Below are 27,162 nucleotides of genomic sequence, written 5' to 3'. Positions count from 1 at the left end.
GATCCAATTATAAAAAACACTTTGTGTATAAAATTGAATATTAATTTTTTAATTGAATTACATCGCGTATCGAAAATTTTCATTTAATCATTAACATTACATTAAAACATTAACATTAAAAAAAAATGAAAATAATCAGCAAAGCATAATATTAAAAAAATAAATAAAAATGCATTTCATTACTTTTATTATTTAAGCCATTCTTTAATTTTTTGCTGCTTTTTTAGGAAAGTATTTATCGCAAAATTTTTTAGTGAATATTTATGCGAGTCTTGATATATTACTTTTGATTTGTTGGGCTATGACCTACGTTGGCTGAAAAAGTAACAGACCCTAATATAAAATAATTTGCTGAAGCAATTTTTTTAACATAATATGAAGTAATCAATTTTTACCAAACGTAGTATAACGCAGACGTAATTCATTTGGCAGGTTTAATTTAAATGCCTCCTGCTTTACTTAAATTAAACGAAAAGTTGAAAAATAAAGATTTTACAACTTAATGTTTATATATTAACCATATTTTTTCAATGCAATAATTTTTATTACCGATTCATATTATCTAATCCCTTAATAAACCAAATATACTTTTAAAATCAAAGTCTAAAAATATTTCAATAAATATAATATTTTATACGATATTTATAGAAATAGTTTTAGATTTTTTGAAATAAAATCCCACAAAAATATTATCATTCAACTCCAAACGACAAGAGAAAGGATAGTTTTGATGCATTTGGGCCTAATTGTCTGACGTATCATCAATCTTTTAAATGGACACTCTTTCTTGTGTCCACTTCCATGAACAACAAAAGGTGAAACAATTTGTCATTTTTCCATGATTGAAAGAGACCTTATTTATATTTGCTGTTTAGATACAAATAAAGTCATTAAACGTAGCTGTATTTATAAAGCGCATTCAGCTTATAATAATTGAAGAGTCTCGTATGTTTAAATTACATGTAGTAAAAGTTTAGAAGTTATTAGTTCCACATTTATCTAAGTTTCATACCATATTTATTTACTGTTAGACCATAATTTTATATTCCGTTTAGATACAAATAAAGTCATTAAACTCATTCAACTCAGAATTGAAAATTATGAACAATACATTCAGCTTATAGTTGAAAAGTCTGGTATAATTAAATTTCATGCAATAAAATTTCAGAAGTTTTGGTTATATATTTATCAAACGCATTCAACCTGTAATGCTTGTAAAGTCTCGTATGATTAAATTTCATGCAGTAAAAGTTTTAAAGTTATAGTTCCATTTATTTTCGTATTGCATTAGATTTTTTGCAGATATTAGATATTTTTGCATCGCTGATATCAAATCTACAATAAGTTTCTCTCTCCAAGCTGCAGTTCTTTTCAAATGTCGTCTTTAGTCTAGATTTTGTCGAAATGTGCAAGTTTGAAAACGATCTATTTAACTGGAGGTCGCATGTTACAAACTTCTACACTGTTAAAATTGTCATTCTAAAATTCTGGTAAAATAACTGGCAGCTGTCTGTCCGATTAACCGTAAAGTTTACAGTAAAGAACTTTTTTTTTCCTTTATGGTTTTGAAACCATTTACCAAAAGTATGGTTATAAAACCATGAATACAAAACTATACGGTTTCTTTACCATTTACAACTAGCGTTTTTCAATAACGTAAAAAAATATAACTATTTATCTAGACATATTAACTCGGCTTTTCGTAAGGTAATGGGCATTGGAGAGTGCTGGACACTATAAATTCTTCATGTGTTGAAGGGAAGGGGGGTGGTGTCAACACTAGGACTCGAACTCTTGTTCTGTCGGTTGACAGATAAGCCCGCTTGGCTATGATTTGTATACAGTATCTTCTTTAGGTGGTTCTAGTTGGTGCGATAAAGTTCTGGTTGTTTAACTGTATTAGGTGAAAGCAGTTAATAAACAGTTTTTCTCAAACTTACCAGCTTGATTACCATTTTATTTATGGTTATTTGACTGTTTTGATTAAATATGGTAAAATAACCATTCAATAAATTGTTATCTAACTATTTTTTCCTAGAAATTTCTAACAGTGTAGGGGAGTAAAGGCACATCATAAGAGTTGAAACCGCATTGGAACCCATGCCAGTAAAGGTCGTCCATACATTTCTAGGGTCTCTTCCTTTTATGAACTGTTGCATTGTGCTCTTCTGAACAGTTCATAATGGGGAAGTACCTCTAGCCGCGTTAGACGACATTTACGGGCAGGAGTTCTTATGCAATTTTAATCCCGATTCACGTACCCTACCTCTCCTAGAAGTTTTACGCAACTCTCTGTTATACATAACGTTTTTGAACTTGTACATTTCAACATAAAAAAAGCAACAAAATGTCATATAAAAATTACTGTAGCTTTAGGAGTAAAACTAACTTCGAATTTGAAATTTCCACCCCCGAATTAGACAATATCAAGTATATGCAAAAATGCAAGACTGAATTTGCTCCCCAGTGTTATTTATTATTATTACTAATTATATACACGCTTGTTTATTAGCGTTATGTTGACTTTTTTTCTAAGCGAATTGTTACAAAATTATAATATTAAGTGTATTATATTTTCCCCCATTTCAAAATATTTTAATGCTTTAAGTTATAAAAATATTCAAGCGCGCTACTCATTTAAATGCTTTTTTTCTTTTTAATTTTAAAAGTAAAGATTTTTCCCCCAGAATAAATCCTTTAGCCAATTTATTGAAAGTATAAAGTCGAACTTAAGATAACATTGCAAATTCTTTTTAAACATTCAAAATTGCATTAATTTTGAAACAATATTTTTTTAAGAAATTAAGTCATTCGCTTACCTCTTTTCCTCATATTGCATTTGCACTGACATTCATCCATATAAATTTAAATCTAGTCAAGGAATTAAGAAATTGTACATCCATAAATCCGTTTTATTTATATGTTTACTAATTAAATTGGAAGTATGAAAGGCTTTGTTCGTGAACTCAGTATTAAATAAAATAAAAACATATTCAGTTTTCTAATAATTAAATTAAAAAGCATTTTATAATTACATTAAAGATAAAAACCTTAAAGCCTGCATTTGTTGAAAACTTTTTTGATATTTTTTGAGAACAAGTGTCTTTATTGAAAAAGTTTTTTCAATTTTATGTAGAAACTTTTTATTTTTCAATCAGCAATCACTTAAGGGTTTTAAATTTTTTTTATTATGTAATGTCAAATATGAATTTGCATTTTTCAAAATGTTTCGGTTATAAAATAAATATGGGAGTTTAATTCGGTTAATTAAACTAATGTAATAAATTAAACTAATAAGAATATTTTTTTAAAATTAAAACAGGTAAAACTTTCTACAACTGGATACTGAAGCCTCTTTTAAACGACAAGAATATTGTGTCTTATATTTTAATAATAAATTGTATTTAATTTAAATAAGTTACTTATAATGCAATTATTTTTGATCAAGCAGTCTAGGTATGTGTTAACAATCAAGTTTTTTTCTCTGTGAACTATTTTTTAATTTTTAATTATTTTAACGGAAGGTTTAAAATAATAATGCAATACACAGTGCTTGTTTTATTTTTTGTGAGAAACATACAGTATGATCGAAATTGATGACATTCAAACATTTTTAAAAATTTATCAGTGTAAAATGTTACAAAAATTTGATTTTTATTAGCATCTGATAATATGTATCTGTCAATATATATTCCTGTTTCAAACTGTTTCGCGCAATGGTAAATCTGTAATGTAATATCTCTCCAAGTTTAATGGACAAAACACTTCATTTTAAAATAAAACCAAATCCTGCTCTCATATATACTTTGAAAGGTGTTGGTCTAAACACTGATAAAGAATAATACTTACACCTAGCTCACGCGCATTCACACCATTCGTGAGTTATTTCATTTTCGTTTACAAAAACGCCAATTTTGATGTTTTTTGGATATAGATTGTTTACAATGAATCTAGACTGAGTTTGTTGTTTCACTGCACAAAACTAGACTTCCGCTAAAACAAAAATTTACCTATACAAAACGTATGTATATTTTTAGTAGTGTAATAAGGATAATTATATTTTAGTTTTGAAACATCTGCCTATTGTATTAAATAATATTGCAATGCGTAAGTTTTATCTGTTTCTGTTCTGTTAAGCCCAATTCAAATTCGTCTTAATATTCTCTTTGCTAAGCGTATGTTTGATTAACAAACTAATTTAATTTTGAGAATTAGAGTGTGTAGGTAACCTAAACTAACTTTTATGGTAAAAATGAATGTGCTTACTTATATATGTATTATATCTTATTGTTATTATTAGCTTTCGTGTAACTGAACTCTAAAAATGGTATTTAATTTACACCAAAATATATGTTAAGGAATACCCATAGTGTGCCATAGTGACAAGAATTGTTCCTAGTAAATCACCAAAGTCATCCATCTTTGACAGAGGTCTGTGTAGGGGTGGGTAATCACTTTTATCAGCTTGCGCAGAGACCGAGGTCTCTCAAGAAAATCTCAATTTTTTTTACATTTATAAATGAATTGTACATTTATTCAAATTTAAATTGATATTAAACTCCATAAGAAAATATAAATTTTATAATTGTCATTTGTCAATGATACGATTTTTAATACGATTTAATTTTAATAATTATTTACAATTTTGATGTCACTAACTATTTTTTTATATTTGTCTTTAAATTTAAATGTTCATTTATTTTGGTTTCACGAGACTAAGTGCTATAAATTATTTGATCTTATGCATTCAGAGCTAAAAACGCATTCAGAGTTAATAATTAGTTTGAATATAATAAGTTAAGCAATCCTTTCGATTACGATCGCAATTTTTTTTACTTATAAATCAATTGCGATTTTACTGACGCATAAATTAAAATTTAAATCAAACTCGACAGAAAAAATGCAAATTTTAAAATATTTTAAATAAATAACAATTTTTATAAGATTTTATTTTAATAATTACTTACAATTTTGACGACACTAAATATTTTTTTTTGATATTTGTTTTTACATTTAGGGTAGAGTCGGGTAGCCCCGCCCAGCGGGTACCCCCTCCCACAGTCAATATCATATGTATAGAATATTTTTTCAAGTCAAGGGGCCAGCGGACATTAGTTGTTATATTAAAAAAAGATTATTTTCAAAGTTTCAAGTATTTATGCAGCTGGTAACATGGTAAACAATAGTTTTGAAAATATGTTGAATACAGTAGTCATAAAATTAAGAAAAATTGGGTGAATGTTTCGATTAAACTTCATTTTAATACTAAAAATATAGTTTTTTCTATACATACAGCTTTAAAGTATGTAGTCTTAAGTTTAATTTGCACAAAGAAAGAAGTTTGTATGTAAAAAATTGTTCGAGTAATTACAAATTTACAAAAAAATTGGATTTCGGGTAGCCCCGCTCACATGAATGTCGGGTATCACCGCCCAATTTTATTTCGTCGATAAATGTACGGTTGCAAAGATTATTATTTTATTGCTTCAAATTTGAATGTTATATGCATTTTTAACAACAAATATTGTTGTTATTAAATGATTGTTATTAAATGATAGAATTCACTAAAAGTATATAAATATGTAATAAATAAAATAATTTTGTGATAAAAATGATAAATGAGGTTTATCTATTGTCAATACATTGGTCATTTTCATTTACACCTGAAAAAACAGTCAAAAAACATAATTTTTGTAACTGGGCGGGGCTACCCGACACATTTTGAAAAGAGCTGAAAAACATGTTTTTTTAAATTTCTATTTTTTTAAGTTAAACTATTCTTTTTTTGGTTTATTCTTTTTGCATTATTTAATTAGATGATAAAACAATAGAAACATACAAAAATATTGATTATTACTCAATATTATACAGAAATATAAGCAATACTCCTTAAGTGAGCGGGGCTACCCGACTCTCCCCTACATTTTCATTTTATTTTAGTTTCACGACACTTTAAGTGTTATGAATTATTTGGTCCTACGCATTCAAAACAAATAATTAGTTTTAATATAATAAGTTTAAAAATCCTTTCGATTACAATCTCAATTTTTTTTACTTATAAATCAATTGTGATTTTATTGACTCATAAATTAAAATTTAAATCAAACTCAACAGAAAAATACAAAATTTAAAGTATATTAAGAAAATAATAGTTTTTATAAGATTTTATTTTAATAATTATTCACAATTTTGACGTCACTAAATATTTTTTAAATTTGTTTTTACATTTAAATTTTCATTTTATTTTAGTTTCACGACACTTTAAGTGATATCGATTATTTGTTCTTACGCATTCAGAGCTAAAAACGTCACTTAAACTTAAAATCATCAATAGTAAGTCAAAAGAAATAAAATTTACAATGTCACTCAAAGATTTTATATGGTGTCTTCATCGATTACATTTGAGATGAATCTTTCTATTTTTCAATTGTCAAGTAGTAATGTGCTGTTTTTGGAATATATCTTAAGAAGTTCTGCGAATTTCGCATCGATTATTATTTGCATTTGATGTTAAGAGTATTTAAACTGTCTCATAAGTTCATATTGATTGTATGAAAGAGCTATTGCAATGTAATTGAAGATTTCAGCAAAAATAAATATAATTTTTCAAAGTTCTTTGTTTAAATTCAATATCAGTGATACTAGGATTTCTACAATTGATTTTTATCAGACTTTTATTTATTTATAAATTATTTTGTTTTAAGTTAAATGGCGTTATATAAAATAATTTAATTTGGTTTAAACATTATTTACAAAATAATGAATCAAAAACATAGCAATCATTATGAATATCTGCTGTTTCATTCATTCTAAACGGAGAAAATAATTTTGGTAAAATTAACTCACTGTTTCGTTGATTTCTTGTAAAACAAATAAGTCTATTTAATAAAACCAAGGCATATGGTATTTAAACCATTCATCTGGTAATTTTTCATTTGATATGGTAACTATTCATCGGCCTACCGGCCTGTGTAGGGGGCAGGGAACTGTCCTTGCATCAGAAGGGTCATGGGTTCGAATCCCGGGCAAGGCATGGATGTTACTTTCTCTCTCTGTGTGTTCTATGTCCTTTCTCCTCTGTGTGTGAATGTGACCCGCCCTATAAATGGGTTGTGGTTGTGTGAATCGCGTGGCAGAAGTCGAATTCCTGGCCATAGATGGCGCCACTGAAAAACAGGAACAATCGCAGAGGCCTAAACAGGCATACGACAAACTATTCACCGGAAATTCCGATTTTCAAATTTATAGTTCTTATTGCCACACTTATAATAAAAAATACAAAGTAGAAAAGTAAATTATATTAAAAGTAAATTTCAGTAAATGTGATAAAATTACAACATTTTATCACATTTACCGAGTTTTATAATATATTATAAACCCATATTTTATTGTAAATTTTACGAAAACCAATACCAAATTGAGTTACAGAGGATTTTGAAGTTTACATAGAATCAGAAACATGGTAAATTTTGCCATATTCTGTTTGTTTTGACCATACTATTTTTTTCTGAGTAGTTATTTCACATTCTTTTAAAGATAACTTTTCTTACTTATTAGTAGACAAGACATCTGAAAATTTAGAATACGACATTATTTCTTCAAATAATAAAATTATACCTTCCTAAAAACCTCCATAATTTTTTTTTCAATGTTTAATATCAAGACGAAAGAAAATTCTCAAAAGAATGCATAATATGCTTCGTTCGCTTTATTCATACCTTTTCATTTCAGTAGAAAGTTTTAGTCATCATTTACAACTTATTGAATTAGGCTTGTCAACTGACTTAACATGGAGCACAGAGTTTTGTCTCAAATATTCATTTAATCAAAGCTCAAAGTAGTTTATTTATTTTTCTGCCGTGAACTTAAGGTACGAAGCAAATCAAATTGGAAGAATAAATATATATTTCTTAATAAATGGAATTCGTAAGATGAATTCTTCTGTTGATTTCTTTTTATAGTTTAAATGCTAGCTTTTCATTTTTTTCGATATATACTTCTGGTTTTGGAAATAGAAAATTACTTACTTCCATTCTTGTTTTTCTCTAAATTCTTCTCGTAAAGCAGAGATTTTAAAGGATTCTTTGTTCCTGATTTATAATCAGGAACAACAAAAAAGTTGTTTTTTGTTAAATCTTAGAAGAAAAAAAGGAAAGAAAGAAATTCCAATATGTAGAAATAAAATCTTTTAATTATACGATTAATTTCTTAGAGTAGCTTGTTTCTCATTTTTAATAAGCAGAGATATTCTTTCCGTAACGTTATTTACCAAGAACATAGTTATAACGTTTTGCAAATGTTTGATATGATTGTACTTTTCTTTATAAATTTTTTTGGCAAATATAAAAACAAAATTATAAAGGTAATGTAACATTCTTTTCAGCTTTTAATTTAAAATTTAAGTGGAAATGTTGTTTTTTTTCAAAAAAGGTATTTTTCCACGAATTCTTTGGTAGTAAACAACTTTTTCTTCTAATTGTTAATTTTTTCATCCAGGTATTCAATCTTACTCATAATTTATTTACAATAACTGAAATTTTATAGATAGTATATCGTTACATTAATTTTCAATTTTACTGCGATCAAAACAGTTATAACGAGTAAAATACGTAAGTTAATTTAAAGGAATATCATATTTTTTTCACAGTTCAAGTTCCTATAATATAATTTTACAAATGATTTAGCAATTAAAATTTTAAGATTCATTTTCAAAGAATTATGTATATTACACCTACTTTTCTTATAATTAATTACTTTTAATTTTATTTAATTTTTATTTAATTTTAATTTTTCTTATAATTAATACTTTTCTGGTAAATAATTTTTAAAAAGTTTAAGAGCATTTATTTAATTAACGTAAAATATATTGCAATATTAGAATTAGTTTTGAAAATGAAAATTACATATTCTGGTTTTTGAACACAGGAAAATAATATGGATTATTTTTTAACGAAATATGAAAGATTTGTAAAAAGCAAAGTTAAAATTGCATAAAAAATATCGTGATAGAATAACAAATATTATTTTTATTCATTAATAAAAGCTATTATTATATCAACACGAATATAAAGCTTTCAACATTCCGAAATTTTTCTGCTTCGATAAGTTTTTTTATAGTTAGATTTTTTTTGCCCTTTTTATTTAGGTTTTTTTTCGTTTTTTTTAAAACAAATATATACAACTTCTCATAAAAGCAAAGTTTAAGAAAAAATGAAGACAAACGAACTAAAGAGAACAACATAAAGTAAAAAATGCATGGTGGCAAAGAAATTTATGAACCTAAAATGCCTCCTGCGTGTTATTAATGGTCACTCATAGAAGTCAAATTCCCCATTTTTTTGTTCTCTCCCAAGCTGCAGTTCAGGCTTTGGTAAATAGAAAGTACTCCCATCCTTCCGAAGACTTTACTTGCCTGACAAGCTGGTACTATTCAATCTGAAACTGGCTGGGTTTCAAACCACCACTGAGGATCGAACCGCAATTCTTCCCAATAACAGTTCAGTTCGAGAATGCTTTACTTTTACATCCTTTACTTTCGTTCACCCACAAAAGATATCCCTCCACCCGAAAAGGATGCATCTTGAAGTTAAACAACTATCTCTGCACAATTGTTGCTTTGTAATATTTGTTATTAGGATCCACTACATCAGAACTCCTTTTGACTACTTGGTAGACTAAGCGATAGCTTTTCATACCCAAAGATTTCAGAGACGACGGAAGCTGCAACAGAGTTAAAAAAAATTACCGTCAAAAAGGATAACAACCTTTGGTAAACTTTTCAGGAAACACAAATGGAAGCCACTTCTTCTTTGCACATTTTCTAACTTGAGTATAAATAGCGATCAGAAGGTTGCATACTCCATTCCGAAATTTCAGTGTCCTTCAAGAGAAGCCATCGATATAGATGTGCATCCAATAAAGCTCCCAATGCAGGTTATAAATATCTTCTATCTCAAATTCTCTAAGCACCGAAACATCATATGCATAGTGACCCATCACTAGGGGAAGTTCAGTGATTATCCAGAAACCTTTGTATAAAGTTGCATCTTGAAACAGAAACAGAGGCTCAGGATTGATATTTAATTCAAACAGTTCCGCCTTCAGCTACAGAACATCTGAACACGTTGAATCTTAAAACTCCTTGATTCCAAGAAAAGTTTGCTCAAGCCAGATATTCGAATGATTCTCTCCCAAAATTAAAAGGGTTTTTTTAAAATGCGTTTAATTTTTTATCTAATTATTTATTTTTTATGGATTATCTGACCAGTATGGCGTCAATTGGTGTTGTTTTTAGAACTCTCCTAGTGACTCACTGAGCATAATTTTAGGCCTTATCATATAAATCAATAACAGAGATAGTCGTTGCAGTAAAGGGACTCATAACAATTGGTTACAATGGGCAATATAATTAGATTAAGTAAGATCTAACGAATGACTGCATGTATTTTAAATAATGTAATAACGCAATTAAAAGTAAATGAGAACTTGAACCTTTGAAATATTCAGTGAATGCAATCTAATTCTAAAATTGATTCACACAGGTTTAATCTAATATATGCTCCAATTATTAGGTCCTTGTTAAAATAATCATGGTCGAAGAAAAGTTCCTTATTTTAGAGAAGATCATTAACTCGCCAGAAAAGTATATCATTTAATTGTACTAAAACCTGTATCATCACATGCTCATTTCACTATGAATTTGTCTTTAGCACCCTAAGAAATATTTCAGCATCCATTGCTAATTCAGCAACTAAAATGTTATAAGTGCTTTAGATTAGTAGTTTTAAACTTATTAAGTGATATCTTATTACAGTTGAAAAATTGTTTAAAAGTGTTATCCTTGATGTTACCTTCGTATAGTTTTTATTTTTGAATCTTTCCCATATGTTCTCGAGGGATTTTTTTGAGAAATATTTATAATTTGCTTACATATTTTCACATCCTCTCATAAAGATTTCTTTTAGTTCTAGCATTTTTTTTATTTTACAATTTTTTTATGTATTCAAGCAAAAATTTATTTCATATTTGACTTTTGAACTGATTTTACCATATATTCTTTCAGTCCTATTATTCCGCAAAGGTCCCTCAGAGACATTGTCAATAAGAGAAGACAGTTGAATTACATAAAAACTCTCCTCCAAGATCTGGACAGTAAACTAGAAAAACTAGAGTAAGTAACATTTTTTAGAAGCTTACGTGGTTCTTAGCGATGACATAAACACAGAAATTTTAAAAAATATGAGTTTATCGCTTTACCTTGAAAAAGAAATTAAATTGATAGTCTTGTGTGAGATCTTTTTTATCTTATTCGAACAAGAAATGTGTCTTGGTCTAGTCATTTCCCTATGTTAACTTCTAACTACTCTGTAAAACAATTCAAGTCAAATAAGGTTCAAAGTACTGGTGCTCTTAATGTAGCATCTCTTAAATTTTCAACTATAAATTTTCATATCATAATTTTTACAGTAATACTTATTTAATTAAAGTGATTAAGTGTTTTACATTAAATATTATTGTAAGACTTACTGAATATAATTTTTTTACTCCGTAAAATAGTAAAATTGGATTTTACAGTAAAAAGCATTGACAATCACCTGTAATTTTCACTGCAATTTGATAGGAATTTTTTTTTTCAGTGTAACTAAGCTGATACGTAAAAAGTTTCTTTTACCTGTTTATTTTTCACGTTTTTAACAATATGCTACAAAACTTTTTAAATACAGCATTATTAAACATATCCATGTAAAATTTTAAATACATCTATTACTATACGCTGTTGAAAATTGCAGGTTGAATTACGGTAAAAAGTATTGACACTCTGGGTGCAGCATCCTTCAAAACCATTTTACTGTGAAATCCATTTTTGCTGTAAATTTTTAAACCGCAATTTTCAGAGTAATATTTATTGAATTACAATTATTCAGTGCTTTTACAGTAAATATTGTCGTAAAAAATATAGCATAACGGATTTTTTTAATTTTATTTTCTCTAATTTTACTGTAAAACTTACTGGCACTTAGGATACCCGTACTTTCCTGCAGTGTAACTTTTAATCTTGTATTGATTGATTAATCTTGTATTGATTGATGGAAATAAAAAGAAGTTACTTCTTTGCTTATTGTATATAAGTTCAGTTAAGTAAAAGAATTATTTCTTTGCGCTTTTACAATTAGATTTTAAATTAGATTTTTCAATTATAAAAGTTACTCATTTAACTTATTGGCACTGCTTTGTTATTTTTCATAATATTTTTAAATTGAGAAAATATGATAAATTTCGAAAGAATTATTTGAACATGACGTATAAATACAAGCAAGAACAATTAGTTGGCTAAAACAATATATATTAAGAGAAGAAATGAAAATCTGGGAAAAGAATCCTCATTTATCTTTGCACATTAATTATAACCAATCGAAAATAGCAACTGACATTTCTTTTCTTATAAAAAATTTTCTGGCAGTATTGATTGAGAAGATCTTGAAGGTGACAAATTAAGTACTGATAAACTGTTGATTTAATAGGCAGGTATTAATTCGTTATTTCCTACTTTTTTCTGATAACTTTTGTGTAAGTTGTTATTTTGATTCAGTTAATAGTGTATAATCAATCTTATCACTGCATTTAAAATAGCAGATTTTCCCAAATAGTTAAAATCAGTAATGTTTGTTTTACTAGATACTGCAAAAATGTTTTATCCAGCGCATTAAAATACACGTTTTATTTTACACAGAAAAATTATCTTTTATATGTTTACACTGAAAAAAATTCTGGATCATTCTATGATGAAAAATACCAGCACACAGAAAGCTGGTATTTTTACCGTGAAATCCATTTTTTCTGGAACATGTTACAGAACAAAATATTTGCTATTACGAAATTTTTACAGTAATATTTACCGTAAAGTTACTTAATCACTCTAATTAAATAAGTAATATTGTAAAATATAGAGTATAATATCTTACAGTAAAATGGATTTTATGTGTGATACACCTAAAGTGTATCACACATACAGTAATTTTTACAAAATTTCTTATTTTTCTTAATATTATTTTTCTTAATTTTTCTTTACCTAATTTTCCAAAGCGTATCACACATACAATAATTAAAAATACTTCATACAATAATTTGTTTTGGAAACTTTTGCAATGTACTTAGATATTGATGAAATAAATTAAACAAAACTTTTGTGTAACATGCTAAATGAACGGGCTTACTCATTACATCCTTAGGCAAAACAATGATGACTGAATAAAGAAAAAGTTAGACTCATTAAAATAATTCCTACATATAACAATTTTAAATTAAAATTATATTCATTGCATGAACACAATGTTAATAAGTTTATTGAAGATAATTTGTATCAATTTGTAGAATTTTGAATGACAATCCTTTGATCAATGCATCAATCCGGGGATATATATATATTTTAAAATAAGCTTCTAATAATTAAGTTCAATTATCTTTTCTGCATAATTGATAAAAAGTTTTTGTAATTTTATACATTATTAGTGTAAGTTATTGAGAAATTTTAGCAAAAAGTACATACTTGGTAAACAGATCAATTTTAAGATTACGAAGTAATAAACAGTAACTCTTTGTTAAAAAGCACACAATTCATAATGTGATCAAATTAGCTTTTTTTTAAACTCTAATAAAAATAATATTAATAATGTATAATAAATAATAGCTTTAAACTCCAGATATCATAAAAACTTGTTTTGCTACAGATCTCATAGGAATACTACTTTATTGTACTAACTTTACTAATTGTACTTAACTACTTAACTAACTTAACTTTGTACTTAACTAACTTTTAATACTTTCATTTTTGTTCCTTATGCACTGCAAAAGATTCCGGATCATATTACGGTTAAAAGTATTTGCACCCTGAGTGCAACGCCCAAAAAATCCAATTTTACTGAAAAATCTATTTTTACCGTAAAATTTTTGTTATAATTTTTACAGTCATATTTATTTAGTTACAGTGATTCAGGGATTTTGCAGTAAAAATTATAAGCTATATCATATTTTTGTTCCATAAAATTTCACTGTAAAAAGCGCTGACACCCTGAGTGCCGTTACTTTTTACCACAATTTGATCAGGAATTTTTTACAGTGTATTTTGATTAATATTTCGCTTTTAATATAGTTATAAATTAAAAAAAATTAAACTCACTTCACTTTTATATTTCATTTGTATAATTGGTTTAATTTCCTCGGTCAATATCAAGAACAAATTAAACAATAATTAATAAAACTTTTCTGTTTATGTTTACAGAAATTCTCATTCTTATATCCACCTTGTAAAATGTATCATTATGTTATCATTATTAAAATGTATCAACACGTTATAATTAACTCTATGTATTAAGTGTGTTGTAACCAAAGCATTTTAATCTGGATAACTTTAACTAAATTTAGCTACAAGTAATTGAAGGGAAAGGAGATCCACCATTTTAAAGTTGCTCTAAGATGTTTATACAGAAAGGTTTCATTAGAGAAGGATAGTTTCCGTTGAAGAGCGAATCCAATAATGATAAATTAATTGCCTAGTTTCACCAACGTTAAGTTTCTAATATCTATGCAAACTTACACAAATTAATGCATTTGAGGGTTGAATTCTCTTGTGGGTGATGAGAATGACATTATTAAACCGAACCTAGAAAGGGAGTTAAAACTGGTATATAGGACATGATTTTAAAAAACTCCCTTTTATATTCACATTTATCAACTTACATAAATGTTTAGCGAGCAAAATGGAAAACGGAATTTTTTATCTAATTTTTGGATTTCAGCTTTCTAAGATTCTAACAACGCACTAAGAGGAAGGAATGCCCAGCCTGCAATTTGCAATTTTAAAAAATTACGCTGTAAAATATTCGGAATCAAATTATTAATTAAGTAAAAGTACCAGAACTTCGAGTGCATCACCCGTAAAATCCCTATTAAAGTAAGATCTATTTTACCATTAAATTCATTTTTACCGTAAAATTGTAATCCGTAACAGTAAAATTTATTTTAGAATAATATTTTTTTTTATTGTTTCAATGGCTTTACTTTAGTAATTACTGTAAAAATTGCGATGTATCAGATTTTTGTTTCGCAACATATTACAGTAAAGAGGAATTTTAAGCTAAGAATACGATTTTACTGTAATTTGATCCAGAATTTTTTACTGTGTAACTCTGTCGATGAAGTTATAGAATTAGACAAAAAAAAACGTACTTTAGCTGAATAAACAACTTTTTTTAGACAGATTTGGATTCAAGACTCTCTAAATATGAAGATAGTTGCAATCCACAAATTATTATTTCTATAATTTGGCTGAAACAGTGATCATACCTTTGCGCCTCTTAATGAAAATTTCATTTTTTATAGTTTCATCATTTCAAAGACGTCATAATTTTGAAATTTTTTTTTCTCAAAAACTTTTCACCTTACATATTTTTGGTTTTGTCGTTTAAAATTAAATTTTTTAGAAAAAAAAATTACACACCTTGCAATTTAAAACTTTTTCAAACACAGATAAATTAAATAATAAAATATAATAATTACTTATAAAATATTTTTAAGAATTATATTTGAAAGAATAAGTTTTACAATTCCAGGCAAAAAGTTTGTGATTCGCTTAAAGCGTTCAAGATACTACAAAACATACAAAAATCGAATTTTTAAGATTAAAGGGTTATAACTTTTGTCCGCTCTCACCTGACTAAACAATTCAATTTTCCAGATCCCTAAATATTTAGAGGGTCAGGAATCTGAATCTATTGGTAAAAAGATATGTATGTTCAAAATAAGTGCGTATTTGTGTTATATTTTAAAATTTTAAATATCAACTGCACTAACTAATTAAGAAATTTGACGTTTATCCATATTTTTGCACACAGTTAATTGATCGTTTTCTTCAATCTTTTAATCGAAAGTTATTATGTTGTTTCACTTTTTATTTAACCCACTCTTCTTTTTATTTGAAATACAAACTAAAAAGTTTCGTCCAAAAAAAATTTTTAAAATTAAGAAATAGGACATGTTTTGACACTAACAGCTTAGTGTGGATATGAGGAACTACTTAAACCTACTTAATGCATGAAGTTGATTTAACCCTTTTACACCAAAAAATTTGGCGGTATATCTAAAACCTCTTGGTTAAAAGGAGATACTTCCTTTTTCCAACTGAAGACAGAGCACTTTTTTCTATTAACTACCCTTTTCATTTTGTTTTCTGCTTCAGTTCGAAAATTGTTGTTTGGTGTTTTTTAAATAAAATGAGAAGAAAGTTAGTTTTTCTTTTTTATGCTTGCGTACCATAGCAAATTGCTTTTGTTTAGTTCATGAAAAAGCACGGAAAAAATATTAACATAAAATATTCTTTTCATGATGTGTTTATACTTAAATTTATTGTAAAATAAAGCAAAACAACAAAGCAAAATAACATCCTAGATCATGGTACAGATTATACACTGAATATTACCATTCGGAGAACAATTCACCTTAAACCACAAAAAAAAAACCTTTATGAACTTTTTTTTTATTTCCTATGAGCTGCGCAATCAGTCTTCCCGATGACCAGACCTAATGCGTTCTCCAGAAGTGGTATCCACTTTTTCAGGACCACCACAATGGGTGAGATACCGTTGGTCATGTTAATTTGGGCGTCTAGTTTCTGCCACACTAGATGGCAGCACCAAGACTTTATTGGGAAGCTAATGTGCACAAGTAATTTAATTTCGCCTGAAATACCAAGAGCCAATAAGGCACTCCAGGGATATTTTACATGCCGCATAATCATACGACATGGCCGCTGAGGATTTTCTGCATGCGCCGCGGATCGAACCCGCAGACTTGGGCTCAGAAGGCCGACGACGAACTAACTGCGCCTCCCAGTCACATCCTTTATGAACTGTATTATTTAATTTTTGTGTTACCTTTCAATATTTAAATTTCATGCAAGCAAACAGAATTATTGAACAATAGTAAGAATGTTACGAACTCTGAATTAGTCAAGGGGAGTCTGTAAAGCATGTATCAATAATATCAGAACTGAGCTTTTTCGATGTACCTTTTCTAAGAAACTACATATGATATCGCCTTGAACTTTTTTGGGGGATATTTGAGATTATATCAGTTGTATGCTGGGATAAAGTTCTAACGTGACTAGAAATACTTATTTAGTCATGAAGAGAAAAAATTAAAAAATTTAAAAGTTCTTAGCTCAAGATTAAAAAAAATACTGCCAAAGATATGTATTAACGATTATCAAAGTGTGAACATGTGTATGTAAATATTCTGTGAAAAACACTGAAGAAATATCTTGTTTACATGCTGAGAAAAAGTGCGTTGAGAAGTAATATTGGCATATTGCTTCGATATACAATATTGCTTTAGCAATATTTGCATATGCCCTACTTACCCTCCTGAAAAAACTTTAATATGAATCTTCTGAAGAACGCCAGAAAGACAGATGTTATAATCAAGATGAAAGTAAATGCAAAGTCAAGTGGGAAATTTTAGCACGTTATTTCCCAACTGGAAAATCCAATTTGATGGAACAAATATTTTAAAAGTTTCTTTAACTATATAAAAATAATTATTTACTTTTAACTAAAAAATATTTTTAGCTGTCACTGTACAAACACTTTTAATGCGTGGTCAAACTATTTTTGATAATACAATTCAAGCTTTGTTTTTAAATCTTAAAATTACATTTTAATTACAAGACAAAATTGTTTAAAGGAAAAACAAAGCATACAATACGGTAAATCGCAATTTCTTTTATAAATTTTATATTCAGTATTTGCTGCGAAAAATAAGATGGATGGTATGCAATCTCTTTAAAAAAATTTTCGGTTTTTTTATCGATATATTGCTGTCATGAGTGATGTGTCTTTTATTAACATTCTTGTTTCAACTTATTCTGAAGTTTATCATCGATTTTTAAACTAAAAAAGGAGCAAGTTGTCACTGAACCAGACATATTAACATTTCGGACTTAATTATCCAATGTTTGTAATAAAAAACTTCTCGCGAAACAATTTTTTATAATTCTACACGCCTTTAAAGCAATTTTTTTTTTACTTAAATGCGATATTTATTATAAATATGAGTATTTGAATGTAGATAATTTTTTAAAAGAATATTTCATTGCACCAAAAAAATTTCACTACTACACTCTTTTTAGATTATAACTCCATAGAGTTTTTTAATATCTAATTTCAAAAACGTCATTTTTATTGAATATATATTCTCAAAAAAATCAGCTCAATTACAATATACGTAGTTTTACGCGTAATTTACCCTAAAATGGGGAGATTTTGTTCCTCACATGTTTCTTTTTGATTCAGCAATAGCTAAATTGATAGGTATTTTTCCAGCAGTCTTACTTAGGTGTAATATAATATTGTGAAAAAGTCGTCATTGAAGTGATTACTAATTGGTGTTAATCTACGTAAAAAGCTCTTAGATTGTGTTTTTTTTTGTGATCTGTGCTGAATTTCGTCAAGTCTCATATTGGGCTCCTAACTATTATCGAAAAGGTTAATTAAGATTGCTAATGCAATAAACCTACTATATTTTTGGTTTATTTTTTATTCTATGGTAACCAAAAGCTTTGAACTTTGTGAGCTTGTGCAAATTTTTGGTTAGGTACGAATCAATTATGAATGAAACAATTATGACAATGAAGACAAAATTGATACCGACGTTTTCATACCAACAGGAAGACGCTTAAATAAATTAAACAGTCTATTAAGCAGAACAACAGAAACTAATTCTTTGTGCTCTGTTTCTGTCCGCTATTGCTGCAGACTGTATTTTAAAGGGATACTGCTTGAGTTAAATGATAGTGGCGAATCACCATATTCTGTTAAGACCAAAGATAGACAATAGGAAGAATACATAGTAGGACCCATCTGACGTTTCATGGTACAATAGAAATAAATTAATAAAAAAAACTTCATTTACAAGCAAGGTTCCTGATAATTTTTCAATGTTCTTTTTAATGTTTCAATGAAAATTATAACAATATGATTAAAATTATTAATAGGGTTATTAATAATAACAAAATTCATATTGATAGTACTAATAATAAAGTTTACAATAATAATAGGATTATTCATGACTATAATACCAGAATTAATACTTTTATTTTAGATTTTATTATTCGATCAAAAATTCAAAAAATCTATTAAAAAAAACAATTTTTTTTAGATTATGTTAATATTTTGTACGAGTATATTGATTTATTTATATCATTATTAAATTTTATTCAAATTAGGTGACTCAAATCATTGATTCAATGCCACAGTTAATACTTTTCTTAAAAAATTTTCATTACCACTTAAAATTAAATTTAGAAAACAGCTGCATATAGATTTTTCAAAAAATATTCAGTACTCTATTTTGTAAGTTGTGAGAGATAAAATAAAAATTCAAAAACCACAAACCTGGGGCTGCAGTTCCGTGAAAAACTAAAATTGTTTTTTAAAAAAAACTTAAGGAAAAATATTTGAGTTCTCAAAGCAAATCGACATATTGCTAATAAAGTTTAAATTATACTTAATAGCTTTTTCAGTTATTAATTCAAGCTATGTTTTTGAAGAAAAAAAATTTCCCATATTTAGGAAACGATCATGCGCAATCAATTTACCAGGAATGGACTGCGACTACGGAGACGTGTCTGGAACAGGAAAAGATCAAGATTTTTGGTTAAGTAGTATGGCTCCAGGAAAGAAACGCAGGTATGTCTGATTTCTTTAGTATATTAAACTATATATATATGTTAAGTCTGTCAAAAAAAACTGACCACCCTGAATAACTTTTGATGAAAAGATCGGATCTTCACTTTCTGGGACTCAATCCTAATAGTTCCAAGTCAGAAACCTGAAATATGTTAATTAAGTAGAACAGACCATATTTTGAGTTACGAAATCTGACAAAAAAAACGGACTTTCTCTAAATAAACATACCTTTTTTTTCCGACGGATTCGGATTTCTAACCCTCAAATTGTAGAGGGTAATCGCAACCTGGGAAATATAGTCCCCACATTTTGGTCAGGAGACATATCCAAAGTTTAGACTCCTTAATGTTAATTTTTGCGTATTTCGCCATATCTCGAGAACTTTTTAAGCAAATTGAACAATTTTTGCATACAGGTATAACATTTGTTTGTCCAAAGAAAATTCTATACAAAAAATAAGTATTTTTTTTTTATTATTTTATATAATAATAGTCGAAAAAAGATTGAANATAAAAAGTTTCAGAGCTTTTTATTCACTTTACTTTTTTGGGATTTTATGAACTGAAAAATGACAGTTTTCGTGAGAATGACCCATATATATGTTAAGTCTGTCAAAAAAACTGACCTTCCTGAATAAATTTTGATTTAAAGATCGGATCTTCACTTTCTGGGACTCAATCTTAATAGTTCGAGGTCATGACCTCGAATATGTTAATTAAATAGAGCAGACCATATTTTGAGTTACGAAATCAGACAAAAAAACGTACTTTCTCTAAATAAACATACCTTTTTTTCCGACGGATTCGGATTTCTAACCCTCAAATTGTAGGGGGTAATTGCAACCTGGGAAATATAGTCCCCACATTTTGGTCAGGAGACATATCCAAAATTTAGACTCCTTAATGTTAATTTTTGTGTATTTCGCCATATCTTGAGAACTTTTTAAACGAATTGAACAATTTTTGCATACAGTTATAACATTTGTTTGTCCAAAGAAAATTCTATACAAAAAAATAAGTATTTTTTTTATATATAATAATAGTCGAAAAAATTTTGAATCGTAAGATATACAATTTTTCGTATAATTTTAAAGTATGTAATTGAACAGGACAAAATACAAAATTTTAGCGAAATTGGATGAATAGTTCCTGAAAAATCGAATTTCAAATGTACTACTTTTTCAAAGAAACTGAATTTGTTAAAATTTCTAATAACATAACTCTTTCTTCGGAATCGTTTGAACCACTTAACTGTATATAAATATATTGTACACTTTCGAATTTATTTATGATATTTTTTATTTTTCAGATATCGTCGAGCACTTCATTATCTATTATCTGGTGAACAGATGTAAAAAACAACATATGGAGAAAGTATAAAAAAATTATCTCGTATTCATCGTTAAAATTATAAGCTTATCCTTTAGTGTTCATCATTACTTGATTCTGATCAAGAATAACTATTAATTTTATGAATAAAATTAAAAATCTTAATGTTTTTTAAACATTTCTTAAATTTTCCATGTTATTTTAATAACCAATAAGATTTTTCCAAATTATTTACATAAAAAATTTTTACGTTTTTGACTGATGTACTAAAAAATTAATGTTCTGATTACACTGTATTCGACTTCATTAATGTCTGATGAAATTTTTATGTACTCCAAAAAACGTATTGCAATATATACATTTGAAAATCGTTTTTCAATTAATATACTATGAAAGAAGCACATGTATGTCATAAATGTAGTGTGCTCTAATATGTCAACAAATATTTGATTCAATGTCTGACACTTAGAAATATTCTTTTTTTCTCCATCTCATATCCGTTTAGAGACACTATGCTAAGCTTGCCTTTGTTGAATACCCATAGAAAAATACAAATGTTCAAATAAATCGCATGCTCTAATTGTATATTTATAATTTGTTGAAATCTTATCATAGTGTTTTGTTTTTAATAGTAATGTAAAATAAGTGTTGTATGAATTAAAGAATTTATGTGCAATAAAATGTATTTTATCTAACTTCAAATGTACCATTTTGAATGGAATGTATTTCCTACTAAGCATACTTACAAAGATGAATAGTTTCTCTATTTTTATTATTATTTTGTTTGCAAAAAGTAAATATAATTTACTCTGTATTAAATTATTCGTATACATAATTCCTTTTAATAAATTTAAAAAAACATTTTGAAGTCATCTAGTAAAATACTACACACGGAAATTTTTAGTATTTACACAAAGAAAAACTTCAAGCAAATTAAAACATCACAAATTGGTTCTGTAAAACCTATATTATTAAAACATATTTATATTTCTTCTGTGCTAATGTTCAAAGGGCGTACAAAAAATTTAATCAATTGTTTGAAATATGTCATGTTTAAAATGGCGTATATAAAATTAAATAAATTTGACACATGAGCTGTAACTATTTATAAAAAAAAGCACAGAAGACTTCCGGTAATCATTGAGAGAAATTTGAGGCTAAATTTCAAACGGTACTACGAGCATTGAAAACATAATAAATAATGCAGGCGGGGATAGTCTGGTTCCCAATTGGTCGCGGGTGCGATCTCCGCTGATCGAAGACTAAATGATGACTGGACCCGCGTAAATGATGACTGGTGCATGTTAAATCTGTCACGTTACAAAGTCCTCCATGTACACATAACAAATTATACTTCAGAGGTACTGAATTTGACTTTGATCGTTCTCTGGTTCAAATCAAAATTAAAATCAGTGTTTGAATTAATGGATGTTTGAATGGATCCACCCCATAAACGGGTAAGTGAGCTGAATGTGGTTAAAGCATCTTTGGCCATAGGTAGCGCCACTGAAAAACAAGAAACCCACCCTCTGCCTTTAAATTCGTCCTTCAGCAGGCTTGTTGATAAAGGCAAGTGGCATTAGAAACAACAACACAACTAAATTTTGTTAATTCGCGTCTTGAAACACACATCTTCGGTGATAAACATATTTCTACGATTATCTGCCATTAAAATAGTGCTTTTTCATGTAGCACTTTAGTTGAAAATATTTTTAAACTTTATTGATAGACTTAGTACAAAATCAGGAGGGGCCATTTAAATAAATTAATTTTAAAAAATTTTAACGCTAAAAGTATTTGTGTAAAACATTAATGTTTTTACGAGCAACCATCCTTAAAACAGCGTTACAGACTTTGAGCTGTATTTTTTTCTGAAATGGCCATGACATATTTAGGCTATCATAGTTAAGTTTTAAATTACAAGCGGAACTAAAAAGTTAACTTCTTAAAGTTGCGCTATGAAGCCTGTATTTTTAGATTTAAAAATTATTTTGCGAATGCCAATATTATTTCAAGAAAGAGACTTAAATATATTTATTTATTAACGAAAAAAAAAGAAAGATCAAGATGGACCCTAGAATCGATCCGGATTCTCTCTTCACCGTTTCGCACAACACTGGCAGCAGCGCATCTGTAAATGTGGTCAGTGCCCTGCTAGTAAATGCCTAGCTCATGTAGCCTAGTGAAATGAATCAACGAATTTCTTTTACACTGTACATTCCTGATCTAATTACGCTAAAAATTACCAGCAATCAGGGTGTCAGTACATTTTATCGTAAAATTTGTTTTATCGTAAAGTTTTGCGGAACAAAATGATAAACCATAATTCTTATAGTAATATTTACTGTAGAATCACTGAATAAATGTAATTTTAAAAAAATGTTGCTAAAAAAAATTTGGATTGAAATTTTGCGGTAAAAATGGATTTTATTGACACTGCACTCTGGATGCCATTACGTTTTACCTTAATTTGATCAGAAATTTTTTATAATGTAAGATTTCACTGTGAAACACATTGCTTAATTTTTAAAGTTGTATGGAATCCATAGTTATGTAGCAAAAAAAAATGCATTTAAAACGTCAACTTTAAAGTTACATTTCTCTCATAGACAAAAATACAGAGGAAATCAAAATAACATGGCCAAAATGGAAGGAGAAAGCTGGTATAAAAAAAAATCAAAATCCACTTAGGAACATGGTGTTGTAAACGATATCCGTATTTGCTAGAGAGGGTTAAAACATATTTGAAGAACAAAAAGCAATATTCATTTTAAATCATTTTATTAATGCTTGCTCAATTAGTTATTATATATTACTACTGTGCATTATATAGTTTACAGTGTTTTCGTTTAAGACCCATACAACAGAAAGAGATGTTCAAAGCTTTCACCACTGTGTTGCGGCAGTGCTTTGTGTTTGAGATACACATGTTCTATTTAAAACGCTTACCATTCCAAGCAGCGTCCATGTTATGTGCATTGCAGAAAATATATACAGAAGAGTACCAAAAGAAAATAGTTAAATACAAATATTTTAAAATTTTAAATGTATAAAAATTATAAATTTAAAAAAATAAAAGATAAAAGGAAATATGAAAAAGAACGATAAATCCTTACTTTTCACAATGATGATTCATATGAGAGGGGGCACGTCGAAGCAAATACAAGGTGTTAACGTACTACCAGTTAAAAAAATAAATAGTACGACCAAACCGAAGCACATTCAGAAAGTACCTACTATTTACATAATTGAGTAGTTTATTTTTGTCCTTTCTGCTTTTTTGTGGTTATTTTATGTCCATAATTTATTTCGGTCTTTTTACATTTACATCAAACATACCAAACATTTTGTATCATAAAGTTTAATAGGAATAAGTGTATGCATATTATCTAACAAAATATGCAACTGTAACAATTTTTTTTTCATCTGAAACATAAATATATAAATAACTCTTTATGCTATACTTAACTAATATTTCACTGTCATTTATTTAGTAAGATATCAAATTGGTACATTTTATTTTAGAGCAAAGGAAAAAGCAAAATACAGATAGTATTCTTTAAAGACAATGGTTTTTTTCATTGAAATTAATGGTACATTATAAAAAGTCATATTATCATTGTTTGGATATCTTTAAGCCAACCTCCCTTGTAATCTTGTACTACTTGAATTTTACTTTTACATCGTTGTTTTTACATTAATTTTACATTCATTATTTTTTTCGGGGGGGGGGTTATTGAATCTGCAAATTAACTGTCATTATATCATTTCACTTTTACATTTTTGCTCAGACGGTAGTGTCTATACCGAACGCATACCGAACGCATTATGTTTTCCATTTTATACCGTACACAATATGTTTTCTCTCTATCATGCAAAGTTTATTTCAAAGTTTGGATCATTTTAGATATTATTTTTTAACAAATAAAAATCTATAAATTCTTCAATATGGTTCTATAACATTAAATTAGGGCAATTAAAGAGTCTTTGCTGTTTCAATTAAGACCTTGGTAAAATGATTATATTTGAGCTTTTTTTACTACAGATTTATTTTTGACCAAAGTAGGCGATTTGAGATCGGAAAAAGATTTTAAATTTCATTTAAAGGACATGTAATAATGGCTAAAGTTAAGGAAACTACCACTTCTCAGGAGTTTTAAGCGGACAAATGTTAGATAATTTAAAACTAAAAAAATAGGTTTAAGAAAATAAATATTTATGACACTTTAAAAAATCTAAAAAAATTCAATCATTTATTTATTTATTTATTTTTGTCTAAATAAATTGATTAGAATAATAATAATGATTCAAGAAAAAGTATTCAAGAAATCTGGTGCACTTTTACATGTACTTTTACAAGACTTTTGCATGTACCAAAACTGAAGTAGTAAACCAATATTTGTAAAGATTGGTAATGCAAACCACAAGAAAAACAAACTTTAAAAAATGCAATTTTTCCTAAAATTTATTTGTATCATTGCATAGATATATCTCGATAAACAAAAATCAGTTCAATGACCGAACCACTCTTCAGAATTGATCTTATTTTAAAGTTCTCGCGACGCCAAAAAATAAAATAAAAATTTAAAAAACTACAGTCGGACCCCGATTTAATGAATTCATGGGGACCGAAAATATAATTTTCTAAATCCGGGACAATTTGTCATATCGATTTTTTTATTTTATTTTAATTTAAAAAAAATTTACTAACCTTATGAAATTCTAATAAGCAAATACACTTTTTATGTATTTGCTTATTAGAGAGGCATATTCGAGCATATCTAATAGGCAAATACACAAAATAAATGGAAATCTTACACTTTTCATTCAAGAACTTAAAATACAGCGAATGATTACGCGTTGATTAATTTGAAATTTAATTTCAAAGCATTTCGTGAGTAATGTTTTCTTATTTCCTTGATTTCTTACTTTAAAAAGTTTTTTTTCAAAGAGAAGAAAATCCTTCTTCATTTACATCTTGCCGCATTAGGTGAGTTTTCACTGTTTCCAAACCACGCCAAGCATCAGAAAAAATAACAGTTTTCAATTCATTATCATCGACTTCTGTGTTAGAGTTGCTATTCATTGTTTCCTATAAATCTACTTCATTGACATCATAAAATTCGCTAAATCGTAAAATTCGGTAAATAGGGGTTCGTTATACCGGGGTACAACTGCATATTTAAACATTATTATTGAAAATTCTGATAAATATAAACAGTCAATTTCTTATAAAAAAGAACTATATTTATATTATAGTAGTTAAATTATTGCTTAGCATTATATCAAAAAAAATATTTGTAAACTTTTATATTTTTTATTTTATTTATATGAATTAAATTCACTAAAGAGCTTGATTAAAGCAAATTAGTTTACTCCTAGTCATTAACACGACAAAATAAAGAGAGTTTTAAGGGTAGTTTTATGCTCGTTCAAAATACAATCTATCATTTTGATTGACATGTGTAAAGCAATTAAATATGATTTCCATGTTTTACTCATCTAGCGCTTGATAGCCTTTATGAGGCTGTTTAAGTTAACAGTTTTTAAAGTTATCAGTTTAGGGCAATTATTAAAACAAAATATTCACAATTTTTGCTGCGGAGTTAAAGTATCATTTGATATTTACAATTTTCAGAGGTACATATTTAATTATAAAATAAGATCATTTTATTTAATGTTTTTATTATACATTTTAATAGAACATTTTATTAAAAAAATTCTATATTGCAACTCATGAAAAGTTTATCCAGTAGCCTAGATAGAATGCAAACGATAATTTAAAATACAGAATACCAACAATACCGTTAATCTAAACAGTCGAATGAAAAAAAAATTAATTTTTAATACATTGTTGTTACAACATTGTATTAGAAAACTTCAAAGAAAATTTTACACTAATAAATTTCGTTAGAATACAAATGATAATTTAAAAAAACTAGAATGCTAGTGATATTTTTAACAATAGTGGTAGAGGACAACGATACCAGTGAAGCGCATTACGTTTTTTCTTCCCACTGCACTTCAAAAAGAAATTTACTGAAAGCGTACGTATGTTGAGTCAAAGGTGAGTAATTCTCTATTTTCATTATTAG

General features: G+C 27.6%; 1 protein-coding gene across 1 annotated transcript in view; it reads left to right on the top strand.

Annotated features, from left to right (window-relative positions):
- Positions 1-21,759, top strand: part of LOC107453342 (uncharacterized) — a 40,891-nt gene extending 19,132 nt beyond the window's left edge. Inside the window, exons 2-4 of the mRNA XM_016070127.3 lie at positions 11,063-11,170; positions 19,623-19,739; positions 21,048-21,759. Of these exons, the coding sequence (XP_015925613.1) occupies positions 11,063-11,170; positions 19,623-19,739; positions 21,048-21,093 (271 nt within the window). The 3' untranslated portion in view covers positions 21,094-21,759. The remainder of the gene's footprint in view (positions 1-11,062; positions 11,171-19,622; positions 19,740-21,047) is intronic.
- Positions 21,760-27,162: the final 5,403 nt, after the last annotated feature.

This window comes from Parasteatoda tepidariorum, chromosome 2 (genome assembly GCF_043381705.1).
Source record: "Parasteatoda tepidariorum isolate YZ-2023 chromosome 2, CAS_Ptep_4.0, whole genome shotgun sequence".
Lineage (NCBI taxonomy): Eukaryota > Metazoa > Arthropoda > Arachnida > Araneae > Theridiidae > Parasteatoda > Parasteatoda tepidariorum.
This window is presented reverse-complemented; position numbering and strand designations above follow the sequence as displayed.